Here is a 15,749-nt window from a genome sequence, read left to right on the forward strand (position 1 = left end):
AATTTACCAAACATCATGGTGTATTCTTCATCACTGACCATTTTAAAATCAGGATTGGATGCTTTTCTAAAAGACCTGCTCTAGGAATATTTTGGGGAAGTTCTCTGGCCTGTGTTATACAGCGGTCAGACTAGATGATAATAATGGTCCCTTCCAGCCTTGGAATCTATGAATCTGTGAATGATGGTCCCCAGAAGAAAGGCTGGTGTAACTGAAACCAGAATTGGGATCCATACCCTATAAAACCAGCTTGAAGTTGAGGTCTATGACAAGTTTGGAATTCAAATACAAGATAATCTGCATTGTTTAGAAAGACAATTTTCCAATCTTTATTAATCTGCCCTTTTATGTTTCCATTCCACATTATTTACATTGTAAATGCATTTATTCTCATAACTTTGATACAGAAGTATCATAAATACTGTGACCCAAATGCAACAGGGCCATCAGCTCCCCTTTTCTATGTGATACTAGATGAAGAGAGGCAAAAGAGAGCATAACAACCCTGAATTGTGTGCATCATGTAGGCGATAGGGGAGAGCAGGATCATTGTCATGCTATGCCTTAGCCCCTATGGATCATGGCAGTTCTTCTGTATGAACTTCATGTATAGTCAGGGCTCTGTGGCTTGAGATGAAGCCACTCTGTGCGATGTGCACTTCTCAGGACATGTGGATTTCCCTGGGAAATAACTGCTGAATAAAGCAGAATTAATTCTCTTTTGTACCCTCTAACCACTTGGAGAGGGAGCAGAACCAATAGCAGCACAGCTCTGAAGGGAGTCATGTTGCCTGGGGAAGGGAAAGGGAACTCAAATTGCTGGTTCTGTTCAAAAGTCTGTGTAGATCCGTTGAGTGCTGATCTTTCAAGCCCTGTCTCTTTTCCTCTCCACAGTGTCATAAATGCCTCACTCCGAAGGGAAGGATTTGACTGAAATCCGAAGGGTTCAAAGTTACAGTATTCTTTCCTCCCCCCACTCCTCCCATAGTAGAACAGCATGTGCATCTCTCATTCCTTGCTGAGGCAAAGTGGTCATTGATTGATATGAAGTGAGTTTTGCCGGAGTAAAGAATACAGGAATATGGCCTTTTAATAACTCTAATGTTGTTTGCAATGTGTTCAACAATTTAATTCCTCCTTAAAGCTTAAGCATTTTAAGAATCTCCAAGAATGGAGCCACAGGATAATGAGGACAAATCTGAATATCTGAAGACACATATTACATACAGATAAATTATGTGAAAAATAACTCTTATCATTTTCCTTGGGATTTTGAACACTGGTGCTAAATAAGGAACTGTTTTGCTGCACCCATAATAGTAGGAGCAGCTGTTATAATAAAACAGAACAGGGTCTGTGGTAATAGATTTTTAGAAAGAAATCTATAGTATTGTAAGCATCTAACACAGGGGTGGGCAAACTTTTTGGCCTGAGGGCCGCATCAGATTTCCAAAATTGTATGGAGGGCCAGTTAGCGGAGGCTGTGCCCCCCTAAACAGCCAGGCATGCCCCAGTCCCACTCCCACTCCTACCCCCTACCCGACCCCTCCTGCTTCTTGCCCCCTGATGGCCCCTCCGGGACTCCTGCCCCATCCAACCCCCCCTTGTTTCCTGTCCCCTGGAGCCCCTGCCCCGACAGCCTCCTGCCACCTCATCCAACCCCCTGCTTCCTGACTGCCCCCCCCAGGACCGCTGCCAAATCCAACCACCCCTTTTCCCTGACTGCCCCCTCCCAGGACCCCTGCCCCCATTCAACCCCCCAGTTCCCCGCCCTCTGCTGACCACCCTGACTACCATCCCAAACTCCCCCGCCCTCTCTCCACCCCCCCCCCCCACTCCCTGCCCCCTTACCATGCTGCCTGGAGCACCGGTGGCTGGCGGCGCTGCAGCTGCACCACCCTGAGCCAGCTATGCCACCGCACAGCACTGGGTCATGCTGGTCTCTGCAGCCGCGCTGCCCCAGGAGCTCACAGCTCTGCTGCCCAGAGCATTGCGCCAGTGGCGGAGCAAGCTGAGGGTAAGGGGGAACCGCAGGGGAGGAGCCGGGGGCTATCCTCCTGGGGCAGGAGCTCAGGGGCCAGGCAGGAGGGTCCTGTGGGCCGGATGTGGCCTGTGGGCCATAGTTTGCCCACCTTTGATCTAACATATGTGTTCATTACTATCTGTGATTTTAGTAACATCTTGGCCCATAGTATGACAATAACTCCTGATCTTTCAGTCCTGACACAGACAAAAGGTTTTGACTTGAATGAATAAGAACTGAAGGACAGGGCCAATTATCTGAGCTGAACCAGAACCATGGAAACCCATAGAATCCTGCTTGTGAAGACTTTAGTGAAAATGCAGCATGCCACTGAATATGGCATAGATAGATACACAAAGCATGTTACTTTAGCTACTGACAATCAGCAAGAAGGAAGTTAAATACAAAAATAGGTTAAATACAAAAATAGCTGAATGAAAGGCAGGAGCCACTCGGCAGCTAGAGTTATCTGGAGCACAGGACGCTCTAGCCATGCCCAGGGTCGGCTTCAGCTTTTTTGCTGCCCCAAGTGGCAAAGAAATTTTATTTTTTTTTAAAAAGCCGTGATCGTCAGCTGATCTACCGCGCCACTTCCTTCTTTGGTGGCAATTTGGCGGCTGGTCCTTCCCTCTGAGAGGGACTGAGGGACCCGATGCCGAATTGCTGCTGAAGACCTGGACGTACTGCCCTTTCCCATTGGCTGCCCCAAGCACCTGCTTCCTGCGCTGGTGCCTGGAGCCGGCTCTGGCCATGCTTCCAATCCTTCTCCAAGTCACGCCCTGACATACCCCCTATGCAGGAGTAAGCCCTACATGCCCTGGGGGTTCACCTACACCAGCAGAATCCACTTCTATCTGGTTGTCAGTTTTCAGGCTGCTCTGCCAACATGCCAAGAGTAATCCTGCACTGGGAAGGGAAGATGATATTCAGTCTGTTCTTTTGACAAATATTATAAGGCAGTCTTGGCTTCTATTTTTAAGACTTGTACATCTAGAAATATTCACTAACCTACCCCTTAGCTGTTTAGAGTTATTATTTTTGGCTAAGACCCTGTATTCCAAGTTAATTTGTTTAAGTTATGAACTGATGTTTTAAAAGAAGGATTTCTAGTGACAGTGTCCAGATACTATTTGTTGCATGAAACCAGGCAAGGTATTAACAAGCTTCAACAGGATTTTATTTTAACAGTGGAAACCTCTTTACCAAGCTGCAGCTGCACCCTCTGGAACTCTCGCTCTGCCTCCTCAACTCCTCCCCCCTCCTTCCTGTTTCCTGTCCTTTCAGACTCCCAACAGCCAGTGCTCCCAGTTCTAATAATACAAGCAGCATCTAAACATCATATTCCCTCCTCTCTTAAGAAACTCTCCCAATTAAAATAAACATCGTTCTAACCACGGGAACAAATAGGAAACAAGACACTATACTATTGGCAAAAATATTACACTGAAAACACTGTAGATATTACATAACAGTCTCCAGTCCAGGCAGGTGGTCATCTGGATCTGACAGGCTGTCTCTCAAGCCCCGGTTCCAGTGCAATGTCTTGCTGTTATGGTTCTACGGTCTAGTCATCCAATGCAGACTGGGTGTTAGTATAATTGCCTCTTGGTGCATAGGCAGGTGCAAGTTAGGAAGCATTCCATACCCGCCCATCAGAAAATCGATAGGTGTAAGGTCCCTTCTTCTGTATGATTTTAAGAGGAGCTGTGAATTTATGGTTCCCTTTGCGTAAAATTCCAGGTTTTCATATTCTAACAAAGGAACCACACTTAAACTTCGGTTCCTTAGCACCCCGCCACTTGTCTGTGAAAGCCTTATACTTTGGTTCTGTTCAACTATTTTTCTCAGATCATCCTCAGTTGGGGCATCAGGTCATGCCTTTAACAATCCAGCAATGTTCAGTTTAGTATTGATCTGTTCCCCATGCAGTAACTCTGCGGGTGATCTTTGCGTTGTGGCATGTCGTGTAGCCCGGTATGCTTGCAAGAAATCAGTAGTGAAGGGTACTCACAATCGCCCTTCCAGTTTATCTGTTTGCAAACTCTGTCAAACTTCTGTTAAACCCCATTGCCTTGAGGGTAATATAGGGATGACCTTCTGTGTAAAATGTTCCTCTCAAGTTTCAAACTCCAGGGAAGTAAATTGACTACCATTATCTGAAACCAGTTCTTTGGGGTTACCTTCCCTGCTAAAAACTGAAGAGAGGAACTTAATTACTGTAGCAGAAGAGATTTTTTACCTTTAGTCCATTTGGTATGATGTCCATCCGTTTGCATTTGGAAAGGAAGATGACATCTGTCTGTATTTGTGCAAGTTTCTTCATGAGATTGATGGATTTCCACTCCATACGGCTAAATGCAGTGCCTTGCATGGTATCAAGTATCAGAGGGTTAGCTGTGTTAGTCTGGATCTGTAAAAGCAGCAAAGAGTCCTGTGGCACCTTATAGACTAACACGTTTTGAAGCATGAGCTTTCGTGGGTGAATACCCACTTCATCAGATGCATGTAGTGGAAATTTCCAGGGGCAGGTATATATATGCAGGCAAGCTAAAGATAATGAGGTAGTTCAATCAGGGAGGATGAGGCCCTGATCTAGCAGTTGAGGTGTGAAAACCAAGGGAGGAGAAACTGGTTCTGTAATTGGCAAGCCATTCACAGTCTTTGTTTAGTCCTGAGCTGATGGTGTCAAATTTGCAGATGAACTGAAGCTCAGCAGTTTCTCTTTGAAGTCCATCAATCTCATGAAGAAACTTGCACAAATACAGACAGATATCATCTTCCTTTCCAAATGCAAACGGATGGACATCATACCAAATGGACTAATGGTAAAAAATCCACTGCTATCTACATACTACACAGACCACAGTGAGAGATTATGCCATACTCTATCAAAGAAACTGAGGAACCACCTGATCAGCATCCTATACAGCAAACAGGAAAACATCAAAAAAGAGCTCTCCAACCTGGAGACTCTCATTAATAACCAAACTTCCATACAAACGAACTTCACTAAAATAAGACAGGAGTTCTACATTACTCACTTCACCCCTCTACAAAGGAAAAAGGACTGTAAGCTGTCTAAATTCTTACCTGCCTCATGGGGCCACAACCGTGGTACCCCCAACCCACCCAGCAATATCGTCAATCTATCCAACTACACACTCAGCCCAGAAGAAAAGTCTGTCCTATCTCGGGGACTCTCTTTCTGCCCTGCTACCCCCACCAACATGATACAGTTCTGCGGCCATCTGGAAGCCTACTTCCGCCGTCTCCGACTCAAAGAATACTTTCAGGACAACACTGAACAGCGCACTGATACACAGGTACCCTCCCACCAACAGCACAAGAAGAAGAACTCCACATGGAGTCTTCCTGAGGGTCGAAATGACAGTCTGGAACTCTACATTGAATGCTTCCGCCGATGTGCACAGGCAGAAATTGTGGAAAAACAACATCGCTTGCCTCATAATCTAAGTCGTGCAGAACGCAATGCCATCCACAGCCTCAGAAACCACCCAGACATTATCATCAAAGAGGCTGATAAAGGAGGTGCTGTTGTCATCATGAATTGGTCTGACTACCAAAAGGAGGCTGCCAGACAACTCTCCAACACCAAATTCTACAGGCCACTTCCCTCAGATCCCACTGAGCAATACACTAAGAAACTGCAACATCTACTCAGGACACTCCCTACACTAACACCAGAACAAATCAACATACCTTTAGAGCCCCGACCAGGGTTATTCTATCTACTACCCAAGATCCACAAACCCGGAAATCCTGGATGCCCCATCATCTCGGGCATTTGCACTCTCACTGAAGGACTGTCTGGATATGTGGACTCTCTACTCAGACCCTATGCCACCAGCACTCCCAGCTATCTCCGTGACACCACTGATTTCCTGAGGAAACTACAATGCATTGGTGACCTTCCAGAAAACACCATCCTAGCCACCATGGATGTAGAGGCTCTCTACACCAATATCCCACACATGGATGGAATACAAGCTGTCAGGAACAGTATCCCTGATGATGCTACAGCACAACTGGCTGCTGAGCTCTGAGCCTTTATCCTCACACACAACTATTTCAAATTTAATGACAATATATCTCTCCAGATCAGTGGCACAGCTATGGGCACCCGCATGGCCCCACAATATGCCAATATTTTTATGGCCACCTGGAACAACGCTTCCTCAGCTCTCGTCCACTCACACCCCTTCTCTACCTACACTACATTGATGACATCTTCATCATCTGGACCCATGGGAAAGAGTCTCTGGAAAAATTCCACCACGATTTCAACAGCTTCCACCCCACCATCAATCTCTGCCTGGACCAATCTACACGGGAGGTCCACTTCCTAGACACCATGGTGCAAATAAGTGATGGTCACATTACCACCACCCTGTACCGGAAACCTACCGACTGCTATGCCTACCTTCATGCCTCCAGCTTCCATCCCGGGCACATCACACGATCCATTGTCTACAGCCAAGCACTGAGGTACAACCGCATCTGCTCTAACCCCTCAGACAGAGACCAACACCTACAAAATCTCCACCAAGCATTCTCAAAACTACAATACCCGCATGAGGAAATAAGGAAACAGATCAACAGAGCCAGATGTGTACCCAGAAGCCTCCTACTGCAAGACAAACCCAAGAAAGAAACCAGCAGGACTCCCCTAGCCATCACATACAGTCCCCAGCTAAAACCTCTCCAACGCATCATCAGGGACCTGCAACCCATCCTGGACAATGATCCCACACTTTCACAGGCCTTGGGTGTCAGGCCAGTCCTTGCCCACAGGCAACCTGCCAACCTGAAACATATTCTCACCAGTAACTGCACACCGCACCATAGTAACTCTAGCTCAGGAACCAATCCATGCAACAAACCTCGATGCCAACTCTGCTCACATATCTACACCAGCGACACCATCACAGGACCTAACCAGATCAGCCACACCATCACCGGTTCATTCACCTGCATATCACCAATGTAATATACGCCATCATATGCCAGCAATGCCCCACTGCTATGTACATTGGCCAAACTGGACAGTCACTACGGAAAAGGATAAACGGACACAAATCAGATATTAGGAATGGCAATATACAAAAACCTGTAGAAGAACACTTCAATCTCCCTGGCCACACTATAGCAGACCTTAAGGTGGCCATCCTGCAGCAAAAAAACTTCAGGACCAGACTTCAAAGAGGAACTGAAGCTCAGCAGTTCATCTGCAAATTTGACACCATCAGCTCAGGATTAAACAAAGACTGTGAATGGCTTGCCAATTACAGAACCAGTTTCTCCTCCCTTGGTTTTCACACCTCAATTGCTAGAACAGGGCCTCATCCTCCCTGATTGAACTACCTCATTATCTCTAGCTTGCCTGCATATATATACCTGCCCCTGGAAATTTCCACTACATGCATCTGACGAAGTGGGTATTCACCCACGAAAGCTCATGCTCCAAATGTCTGTTAGTCTATAAGGTGCCACAGGACTCTTTGCTGCTTTTATGAGACCATATGGAACGCATTTAAAACAAAATAGTCCCTAGCGTAATATATCCTGTGAGGTTTCTGCTATCTTCATGCAACATAAGCTGGTGGTATGCGCTCTGCAAATCAAGAGTAGAAAACATCTTTGCTCCATGGAGTTCTGCAAATACTTCTTCTATGTGAGGAAGAGGATGGCTGTCAATCACAATAGCTTTATTTGGCTCCCTGAAGTCCACACAAAGGTGAATGCCTCCACCATTCTTCTGCATCACTACTATAGGTGAAACCAATTCCAAGGAGTTAATCTCATCAATAACGTCATTTTGAACAAGTTTTCTAAGTTCCTCTGAAACAGCTTCCCTGACTGAAATAGTAAGCACCATAATTTCTATCGTACAGGCATCACATGATTCCGCATTTTAACTTTTATGCAGAAACCCATAAGCATAGCTGAGTTTCTCCTCAACATGGTGTTCGGTCCCAGCTGAAACTGGTGTGTGTACCACAAGAGTGCTTTGCTAAGGAAGATCAATTTGTCCATTAACTACCCTAAGATTTAAAGCAGCCAATAAATCTCTGCCAAGGACAGGAGTGCCTTTGTGGACAATGTAGAACTCTGCAGTTACACAGCAATCACCAAAAGTAACTATTGTTGGCAGGCAGCCATGGACTGGAATATGGTTTTTCAAATAGCACACCAACTCAAGTTTGGGTTCAGTAAGAGGCACATCTTTAAAGTAATGCAAATAGATGGAATCAAGTAGTATAGATACTGCTGAGCCAGTGTCCAATATTAGCTGAATAGAGTGTGATTTGCCTGAGGTATGGCGGAAACGTTTACAGTGCACTTTATCTGTTCTGGATTATGTGCAGTAGTGATTTTGTCCACACTCAGCACAGTAACATCTGGTATTGTAACTGCATGCACCTGTTGATTGAACTGGCTACTGCGACATACTTTAGCAAAATGCCCAATCTTTTTGCAATGATTGCACTGAGCTACTTTTGCTGGACATGCTGTGTAGCTTGCAAGATGTTGTGGGGATCCACAGCAAAAGCATGCTTTTACTGTATTTTGCATTTGCTGATTCAGTGGCTTTTTATTATTTTTCTTCTTGCAATTGTTTGTCTGCAGCGATAGTGAACTTTTCTGCAAAGTAGTCACAACCTGCACTGTGCCTCCGGTATCTTTGCTCATTATTTTGGCTTCAACTGTAGCTGACTCAATCTGACTAGCAATGGTTATTGCTTTTTCTAGTGTAAATTGTGGTTCTAGAAGTAAGAGTTCTCTTACACGAAGCATGGTTGTTTTCTCAATGAGCTGGTCTCTAATCATCTCATCTGCCATATTCCCAAAGTCACAAGTTACAATCAGACTCCTCAGGGAAGCAATACACTTCATTATCGTCTCCCCTGGTTTCTGCTCACGCTGGCGAAATCTGTAGCGATTAGCTACTACATTCACTTTTGACACAAAAACGTTCTTTAATGCAGTGAGTGCAGTCTCATATTTATCATATGCAAGGGGAAAAGTGTAAAATATACACTGCCCTTCTGCTCCAAGGCAGTGGCTTAGCAGAGCACACTTTCTCACTTCAGAAATCTCTGTAGCACTGACTGCAAGCAGATAAGTCTCAGACGTGGATCCAGGCAGTAAAAGCAATTGGAGGCTCACCTGGGCTTTGCAGAAAGCATGCAGGGGGGTTCAGAGGCAGAAGATCCATCCTCTTCACCAAGATGTTGTATCAACCAGGCAAGGTACTAACAAGCTTCAGCAGGACTTTATTTTTAAAGTGGAAACCTCTTTACCAAACTGCTGCTGCACCCTCTGGAACTCCCACTCTGCCTCCTCAACTCCTCCCTCCTCCTTCCTGTTTTCTGTCCTTTCAGACTCCCAACAGCCAGTGCTCCCAGTTCTAATAATACAAGCAGCATCTAAATACCACACCATTCTAACTAGAGCAGCCTGAATTGGGTAGTTGTGTCCTCAAAAAAAGCTGAGAAAAGACACTGTGTTTGAATCAATGTGTGCACTTTTTGTAAATGACATTTTACTTTTGTTTTTCTTTTAGCCAGCTAAGAAGCATAGAAATCAGAGCTGCCAACCGGCATCATTTTAAATGACTGAGAATTTTACAAAAATTGAGTGAACTGTGACTGACTTACTAAAACCCATTGCAAAATCCAACTATATGAGTGAAATGCATCCCTGTGCAGAGGACCAGCATAGGCCTGCAGGGTTAGGGTTAAAGCTGTGCAGAGGAACAGGCTAGAGTTGGGATTAGATCCTAGTTGAGATTTAAGTGGTTGGGTAGGCCTTGTACGGGCCTTCTGCACAAGGGTGTGAATTTCAGCCTATTGGCTTGATTGATGGTTGCCCTGCACCTTGTGTAGTAATTGACATCAGCACAATTAGTGTGCAAAGTCTTGTAAAAATGCTACCAGGTCAGAAAGGTAGCATTTTATTTCCACTTTTCACTCACTCTGCAGTGCTGTTCATGAAAGCATAAGGTGCAGTGTGTGACAATTTGGGGACTCTATGTGCAGCTGATGAATTCTGCTTGCTGTTATGAAATTGTTGTATCATGGAATGCCTCTCGGTGGATCATTTGCTGACAGGGCTGTAGCACGTACCTACCAGACCAGGGACCACAGGGTCAGTCTTTAGATCTTAAAATGATCACTTATTCAGGTGAGACAAAAGGCTGGTTCCTATCCATGAGGACAGATTTGCAGAGGGAGAGGTCACTTGGCAATGATGTCACTGGGTAGGGTTCTGTGGTCACCTGCCAAAGGAAGCTGGAGGTTATAAAAAGAGGGTCTCTCAGCTGCCATTTTAGAGGCAGAGAGAGGAGAGGAGAAGAGACCAGAGAGTCCATATGCAGGAGGACGGGGGGCAGAGAAAGGAACTTCATAGAGGACTCGGATTTTGCCCAAAGAATTGTCCAGAGTGGTGGGGAAACTGAGGCAGGGAAAATACATATAGGCTTGTTTCGTACTTTGTATAGAATGGAGTGTCTCTCAGGTGAAGTAAAGAGTAATGGTGTTTAGAATCCTCTGCAAAACCTGTCTGTCGGCTTTCATTGCCATGTACCCTTTAGGAGGTGAGCTGTAAACCAGAAAGCTCACCCCTTGAGTGGGATCATGGGGAATATGCAAGAGCTGCTGGGGAGGCTTGAGGAAGAATACACTAGTTTCTGGGCCTAAGCAGTTGGGCTGCAGGGTCCCTACTGCCGAGAGGGATGTCAGATACAAGGTCTGTGCCAGGAGTGCATGCCAGGAGGTCCAAAGTCAGGGACAATGCTTAAACTGTGTCCCACCCCAGCAAGCTAAGGCATGTGAGATTCAGCATTTGGATCCCCTCACAGCAGTCTGGCAAGTATCCCACAAGGGGAGCTTGACCAGATCCCTGACAGGAGGCAGTGATGGATGGACCCTACAAAAGTAATATACTTTTTAAAGGCTGCCTTAGTGAATCTGTGTACTGTACAACAAGTGTATTGGGCAGAACTGAGACTGTGAAATGCAGGGAGGTCGGAGGGTGAAGAAATCACTGTGGCACTTTTGAGGTGCAGCTGTCTAGGAGCCTGCTGCAGAAGTGGTGTCCCTCAGTGGAGAAGCAGATAATTGTGCAGGGTGTAAAGGATTAGAAAGATAAACTGCTTTATTTGAACATGAGATTTTCTGATTATTTATGAACATTGAAAATATAAATAAAACACAACACAATTTCAACTGAGGTTCTGTATGTTTTGAGCCAACATTTCCCCTTGTCTGGCTCGCAGATATGACCAACAATTTCTATCACATCAGGGTGGACAGATTTTGCTCTCGTTTAAATCGGTAGTTGTGCTTGCTACAGACTCCTATTGAAGCTGTTCCACTTTGGATAAATAATTAAACCATCTTTGGAGCAGATGACTGCACCTGGGTCTTCCTCCTCCTATGCGAGTGCCATAGCCACCAGCTTACAGAGAAAAGACTTGTCCACATGGCGATTTAGTTCGTGGCAACCTACGCTAGCATGTCATGCACTAACTGGCTGTGTGACCTGCTACTGTGCACTAAAAATTCCAGAGATCAGGTCCCACAGGCAAGATCGGCTGGGGAATGCCTATCTTCACGTGGTTTGAGGATCTTGCTGGGGCTTAAGCATGAGATATGCATCCATATTCCGAGAGTGAAGTATAGTGCAGATGCCTGGAGGTAGAAACTTAAGTGCCTAGGGAACTTTTGTAGCAAGAACAGTACCGGGTTTACCATGGCACCAGTGGTGCCATGATGCTGGGTCCAGAGTCAGAAGGGGCCCCAGCCAGCCTGATCTCCTGGCCGGTGCCCCCTGCCCCTTTCCACCCCTGCTCTGTCCCATCCTCACCCCCACTCCTCTGAGGACTGCAGGGATCGGGCACCCTGAACTCACTAGCGGCAGTAAGTGGAGCGATCCGGCCCCAGTTCACTCTGCTCCGCTGGCTCCCAGCCATGCCGCCTGTGAGTGCTAGGGGGCAGTTCCCCCTGCCCCCCAAGCCTGGGGAGGAGATGGAGTGGTGGGGAAGGCGCGAGGGATGAAGAAGTAGGGGCCCAGCATGCGGATCCCCTTGGCAGTGGATTGGCTCCCCTGTTAACCAGGCCCATCAAACCCTCACTCTGACAAGTCCCACCTCCTCTGCATCCGTACCACTCTGATGAGCCCCCCAGACACCTTCCCCACTGGGTCCAAACCATCTACATGTGGACCCCCACCCAAATGAACCCCACCTCCCCTGCACCCAGACCCCCCCCCCCACACTGAGCTCTATCCACTTTCGCTTGGTTCCCCCTGCAGACTCCTGTTGCCTCAGCACCTGGAACCTCCCTCTACATCCAGATCCCCTACTAAGATGCCTGCACCCAGACTGCCCCACACGGAACCTTCTTACCAGCATCTGAATCCCCCCACACTAAGTCTGTCTGCACTTGGATCCTGCTGCCAGGCTGAGCCTCCCTGCCCACATCTGGTGTGCCTGGTGCAAAAGGGGCAGGGTGTCAGGGTGTTTCTGTGGCAGGAATGGCCCTTCTGCTGTGTCGGGGTCAGGTTCAGCCTCACTGCCAAGTCCCTGTCCCAGGGGGCGGGGGAGGCTGCAAGGTATTCTCCCATCTGTGTCCTGTGCTCCCCACTGCCATGGTGGAGCTTCCACATTTATTGTAAAAAAATTGCAGAATTTTAAAATATTATGCACAGAATTTGATGCAGAATTCCCTGAGGAATATGGGGCACCGTACAGCTGTGATATTGGAACTGAAGGGATGCTGGACAGTAGGGGATCTGTGGGTGGGGGAGCTGGGCTGGGGGTATGGTGTGCAGGCTTCTGTGCAGTTGTGGTAGGAGGTCAGCAGGAGGGATCTCTGGGCAGGGGGTGCTGGGCATAGCAGGTCTGGGGGCATAGGGATCTGTGGGGGAAGTCTCTGGGTGAGGGGGTGCTGGGCATAAGGGCAGGGCACTGGGCAGGAGAGCAGTGTGGAAGGGGCACGCTAGCAGCACAGGGCTGGGCAGGCCAGTGTGCATCTAGCAGTTTTGGGTTTGTAAACAGTGCCCTTGTGCTGGGCTGAGTGGGGCCACCCCCCCATCCTGTGTCTCATTGCCCCCAACCAGCCCCTTGCTCTGCACACTGCCCCCCATCATATGTCCTCTTTCCCCAAGTTGGGGCCCACAAATATTTTTGGCACTGGGCCCACAAAAAGTTAATCTGGCCCTACAAGAATGTAGGTGCTGAGTGAGTTTAGGCATCTACAAAGTTAAGTAGCACCCTAGGAGCAGTTGTGGATTGCAGTGGAGCCTAAATCTGGGGTTTAGGTGCCTATGTCCCTTTGTGGATCTGGGCTTCAGATACTATGGTTATGCCGGGCTATGTTAGTATTTTAAAAAGACAGACTATATTTATCTGTGATCAACTTTTCATATAGAATTTTAATTCAGATTCTATTAAGTTTGATGGAAATTGGGAATCTGAGGCTTTCAATTTAGCGTTCATCCTTCAAATCTTAAAATGTAATTTAAAACACAGATATGGGGCTCAAATATGCAGCTAATTAAAACAATATTTTCTGGATTGCAGAACTTCAGCTGCTTTGTAGACAAGATGTTTGAGGAATAATCTAACAATCTGATCGAACAACTGTTCAGTTAAGAGAACAATTAATTCAACTGCAGTCCTAATTTAATTTCCCTTCTAACAAAACTATTTATGTTAGGGTTCTGGTTTACTGTGGAACAGCCTCAAGCAGTTTGTTAAAATGAATTCCTCTCGGCTTCCAATGTAACTAGATATTTATAACAGTCAGGAATGGAATCTTGCAATCGTGGCAATAAGAAAAAACAGGACAAAAATGGTTGCTATTATCCAGTATTTCATCATAACGCTCCCTATTAGTATTATATCTTTACAGTTTCTTGGAGAAATGTGAACTTGGACAGAGTTAATGGAATGAGAGTGCCTTGCAAAATAATTTATTAGGTGTAACTGTCATGACCTAACTCTGCTTGATTTAAATCAAAGGAAGTTTTCCCTTATGCAAGCACTGGCCCCTATCTTCTCCTAGTTCAGCAAGTTACCACCCTGTCCTCATTGAGATACCTCTGAAAAACATTTTAACAATGCTCATTAATAATATAGAAAACAAAAACAAGTAAACTCTAAATTGTTTCCTCGTCCAGTTTTGGTAGTGTGCCCAGTCTCCTTTTTAGACCCTGCCCCTGCAAACACTTGTGCATAATCCTATCATGTGAGCACTCCCCCTGAAGTCACATAAATAAGATTACTGACATATAAATGTGTTCAGGATCAGACCCTGAGACTGTAAATTTTTGGGGGCCCTTTAAATTGGGTCAGATTCTTGTCCTTGCTCTGGTCCCGTTGGGCTACTAGAGTGGTGCAAAAGGACTGTAAAATTACCCTCAAGAGCTGATACATTGCTTTTGTGTTACTCAGGACAGGGTTGGGACATTGTTCGGGGGGGTTGCCCAGGGCTGGAGGGGGCATGGCTGGAGTGCTTTGCATTTCAGCTATTCCAACCAATGTAATGGCCCATAGGAGCTGTTCCAAGTCATGTTTGCCCCACTCCTTCCTGAGGAAGCAACAAACAGATTTCTAGCAAACTTGAGGCTGTGCACCATTCTGTTTTGCAGAATGTATTGTCAATGCTAACCAAGTAATAATAAATAATACTAAAATAAAAACTGAAGGATTGGGCCCCATGCAGCACTTAGCCCTAGGTCTGTAACATTCATATGCTATAACCCATACTAAACATTCCAGGGAAACAGTTATACTTCTGACCAGGTATGCTGTACGACAAAACAAGGAATAAAAGTCAAACCACGGCATACGTCGGGGCAGCGCATGTAGCAGGAATGTGCTGTATTGTCTGATTTGCCACATTTTGTCCTAGTCCAATTTTAAGATTAGATTTAATAAAAACCCTTTTCTGTGCATCTTAATTTCAGAAACAGCTTCTCTGCACAGTGGTGCACATCCCCCATATTGCAGCCTAGGGGTATTGCTCTCAGCCTGACCCTGCTACTCTCCATCCCAATTGTGTGACTGTCTTCCCCCCAAATCCCCAGTGAAATCAAGGAAACACCAGGACTGCAGCATCCCTTACTTTACTCTCCACTTACTGAGCTCTACAGTGCCCCGAGCAGGAGACATGGGATCCTTCAGAGCACTCTCCCTCTGTGCCACCCTTGTCACTGCTGCAAAGGAAGAGTGAACCATGTGGTACCTGCCCAGCACTCTGAGCAGATGTACCCATGCTATGCAATCAAATAGGAGGATTGGAAATCAGCACCAAACAAGCATACACCATTGTCTTACTTTTCCCACAGTGCTCATCTTCCTCCTCTCTGGAGTCTCTCTCAGGAAGGAGTCTGGGCTCAAAGAGTCGTGCTCAGATCAGCCGTGCTACCAGCACCATAGGTACAGCCCACACAAGTCTGTCTGTCCAGAGAGCAGCCTACACTGCCTTAAATAGTAGCTAGCATTTCCCTCATTCCACTCTCCTGTCCCCTCCTACCTCAGCACTCCTCCCTTTTCAATATTTCTCTCCGCCCCTTCCAGTACTTCCTTCCCTGTACTTCCCATGATTTACGCAACCTTTTCTTTGCCTGAGATGAGAAATATTAAATATTCTAATTCACAAAAGCGACTGTTTCTAACTCCATGGTAAACTACCAATGA

The 15,749-nt window shown here is 46.3% G+C and overlaps 1 protein-coding gene across 1 annotated transcript in view; it reads right to left on the reverse strand.

Moving 5' to 3' along the window:
• Positions 1-15,540, reverse strand: part of LOC115652423 (all-trans-retinol dehydrogenase [NAD(+)] ADH4) — a 29,704-nt gene extending 14,164 nt beyond the window's left edge. Inside the window, exon 1 of the mRNA XM_030564423.1 lies at positions 15,387-15,540. Within this exon, the coding sequence (XP_030420283.1) occupies positions 15,387-15,404 (18 nt within the window). The 5' untranslated portion in view covers positions 15,405-15,540. The remainder of the gene's footprint in view (positions 1-15,386) is intronic.
• Positions 15,541-15,749: the final 209 nt, after the last annotated feature.

The sequence above is a fragment of the Gopherus evgoodei genome, chromosome 5 (genome assembly GCF_007399415.2).
Source record: "Gopherus evgoodei ecotype Sinaloan lineage chromosome 5, rGopEvg1_v1.p, whole genome shotgun sequence".
Lineage (NCBI taxonomy): Eukaryota > Metazoa > Chordata > Testudines > Testudinidae > Gopherus > Gopherus evgoodei.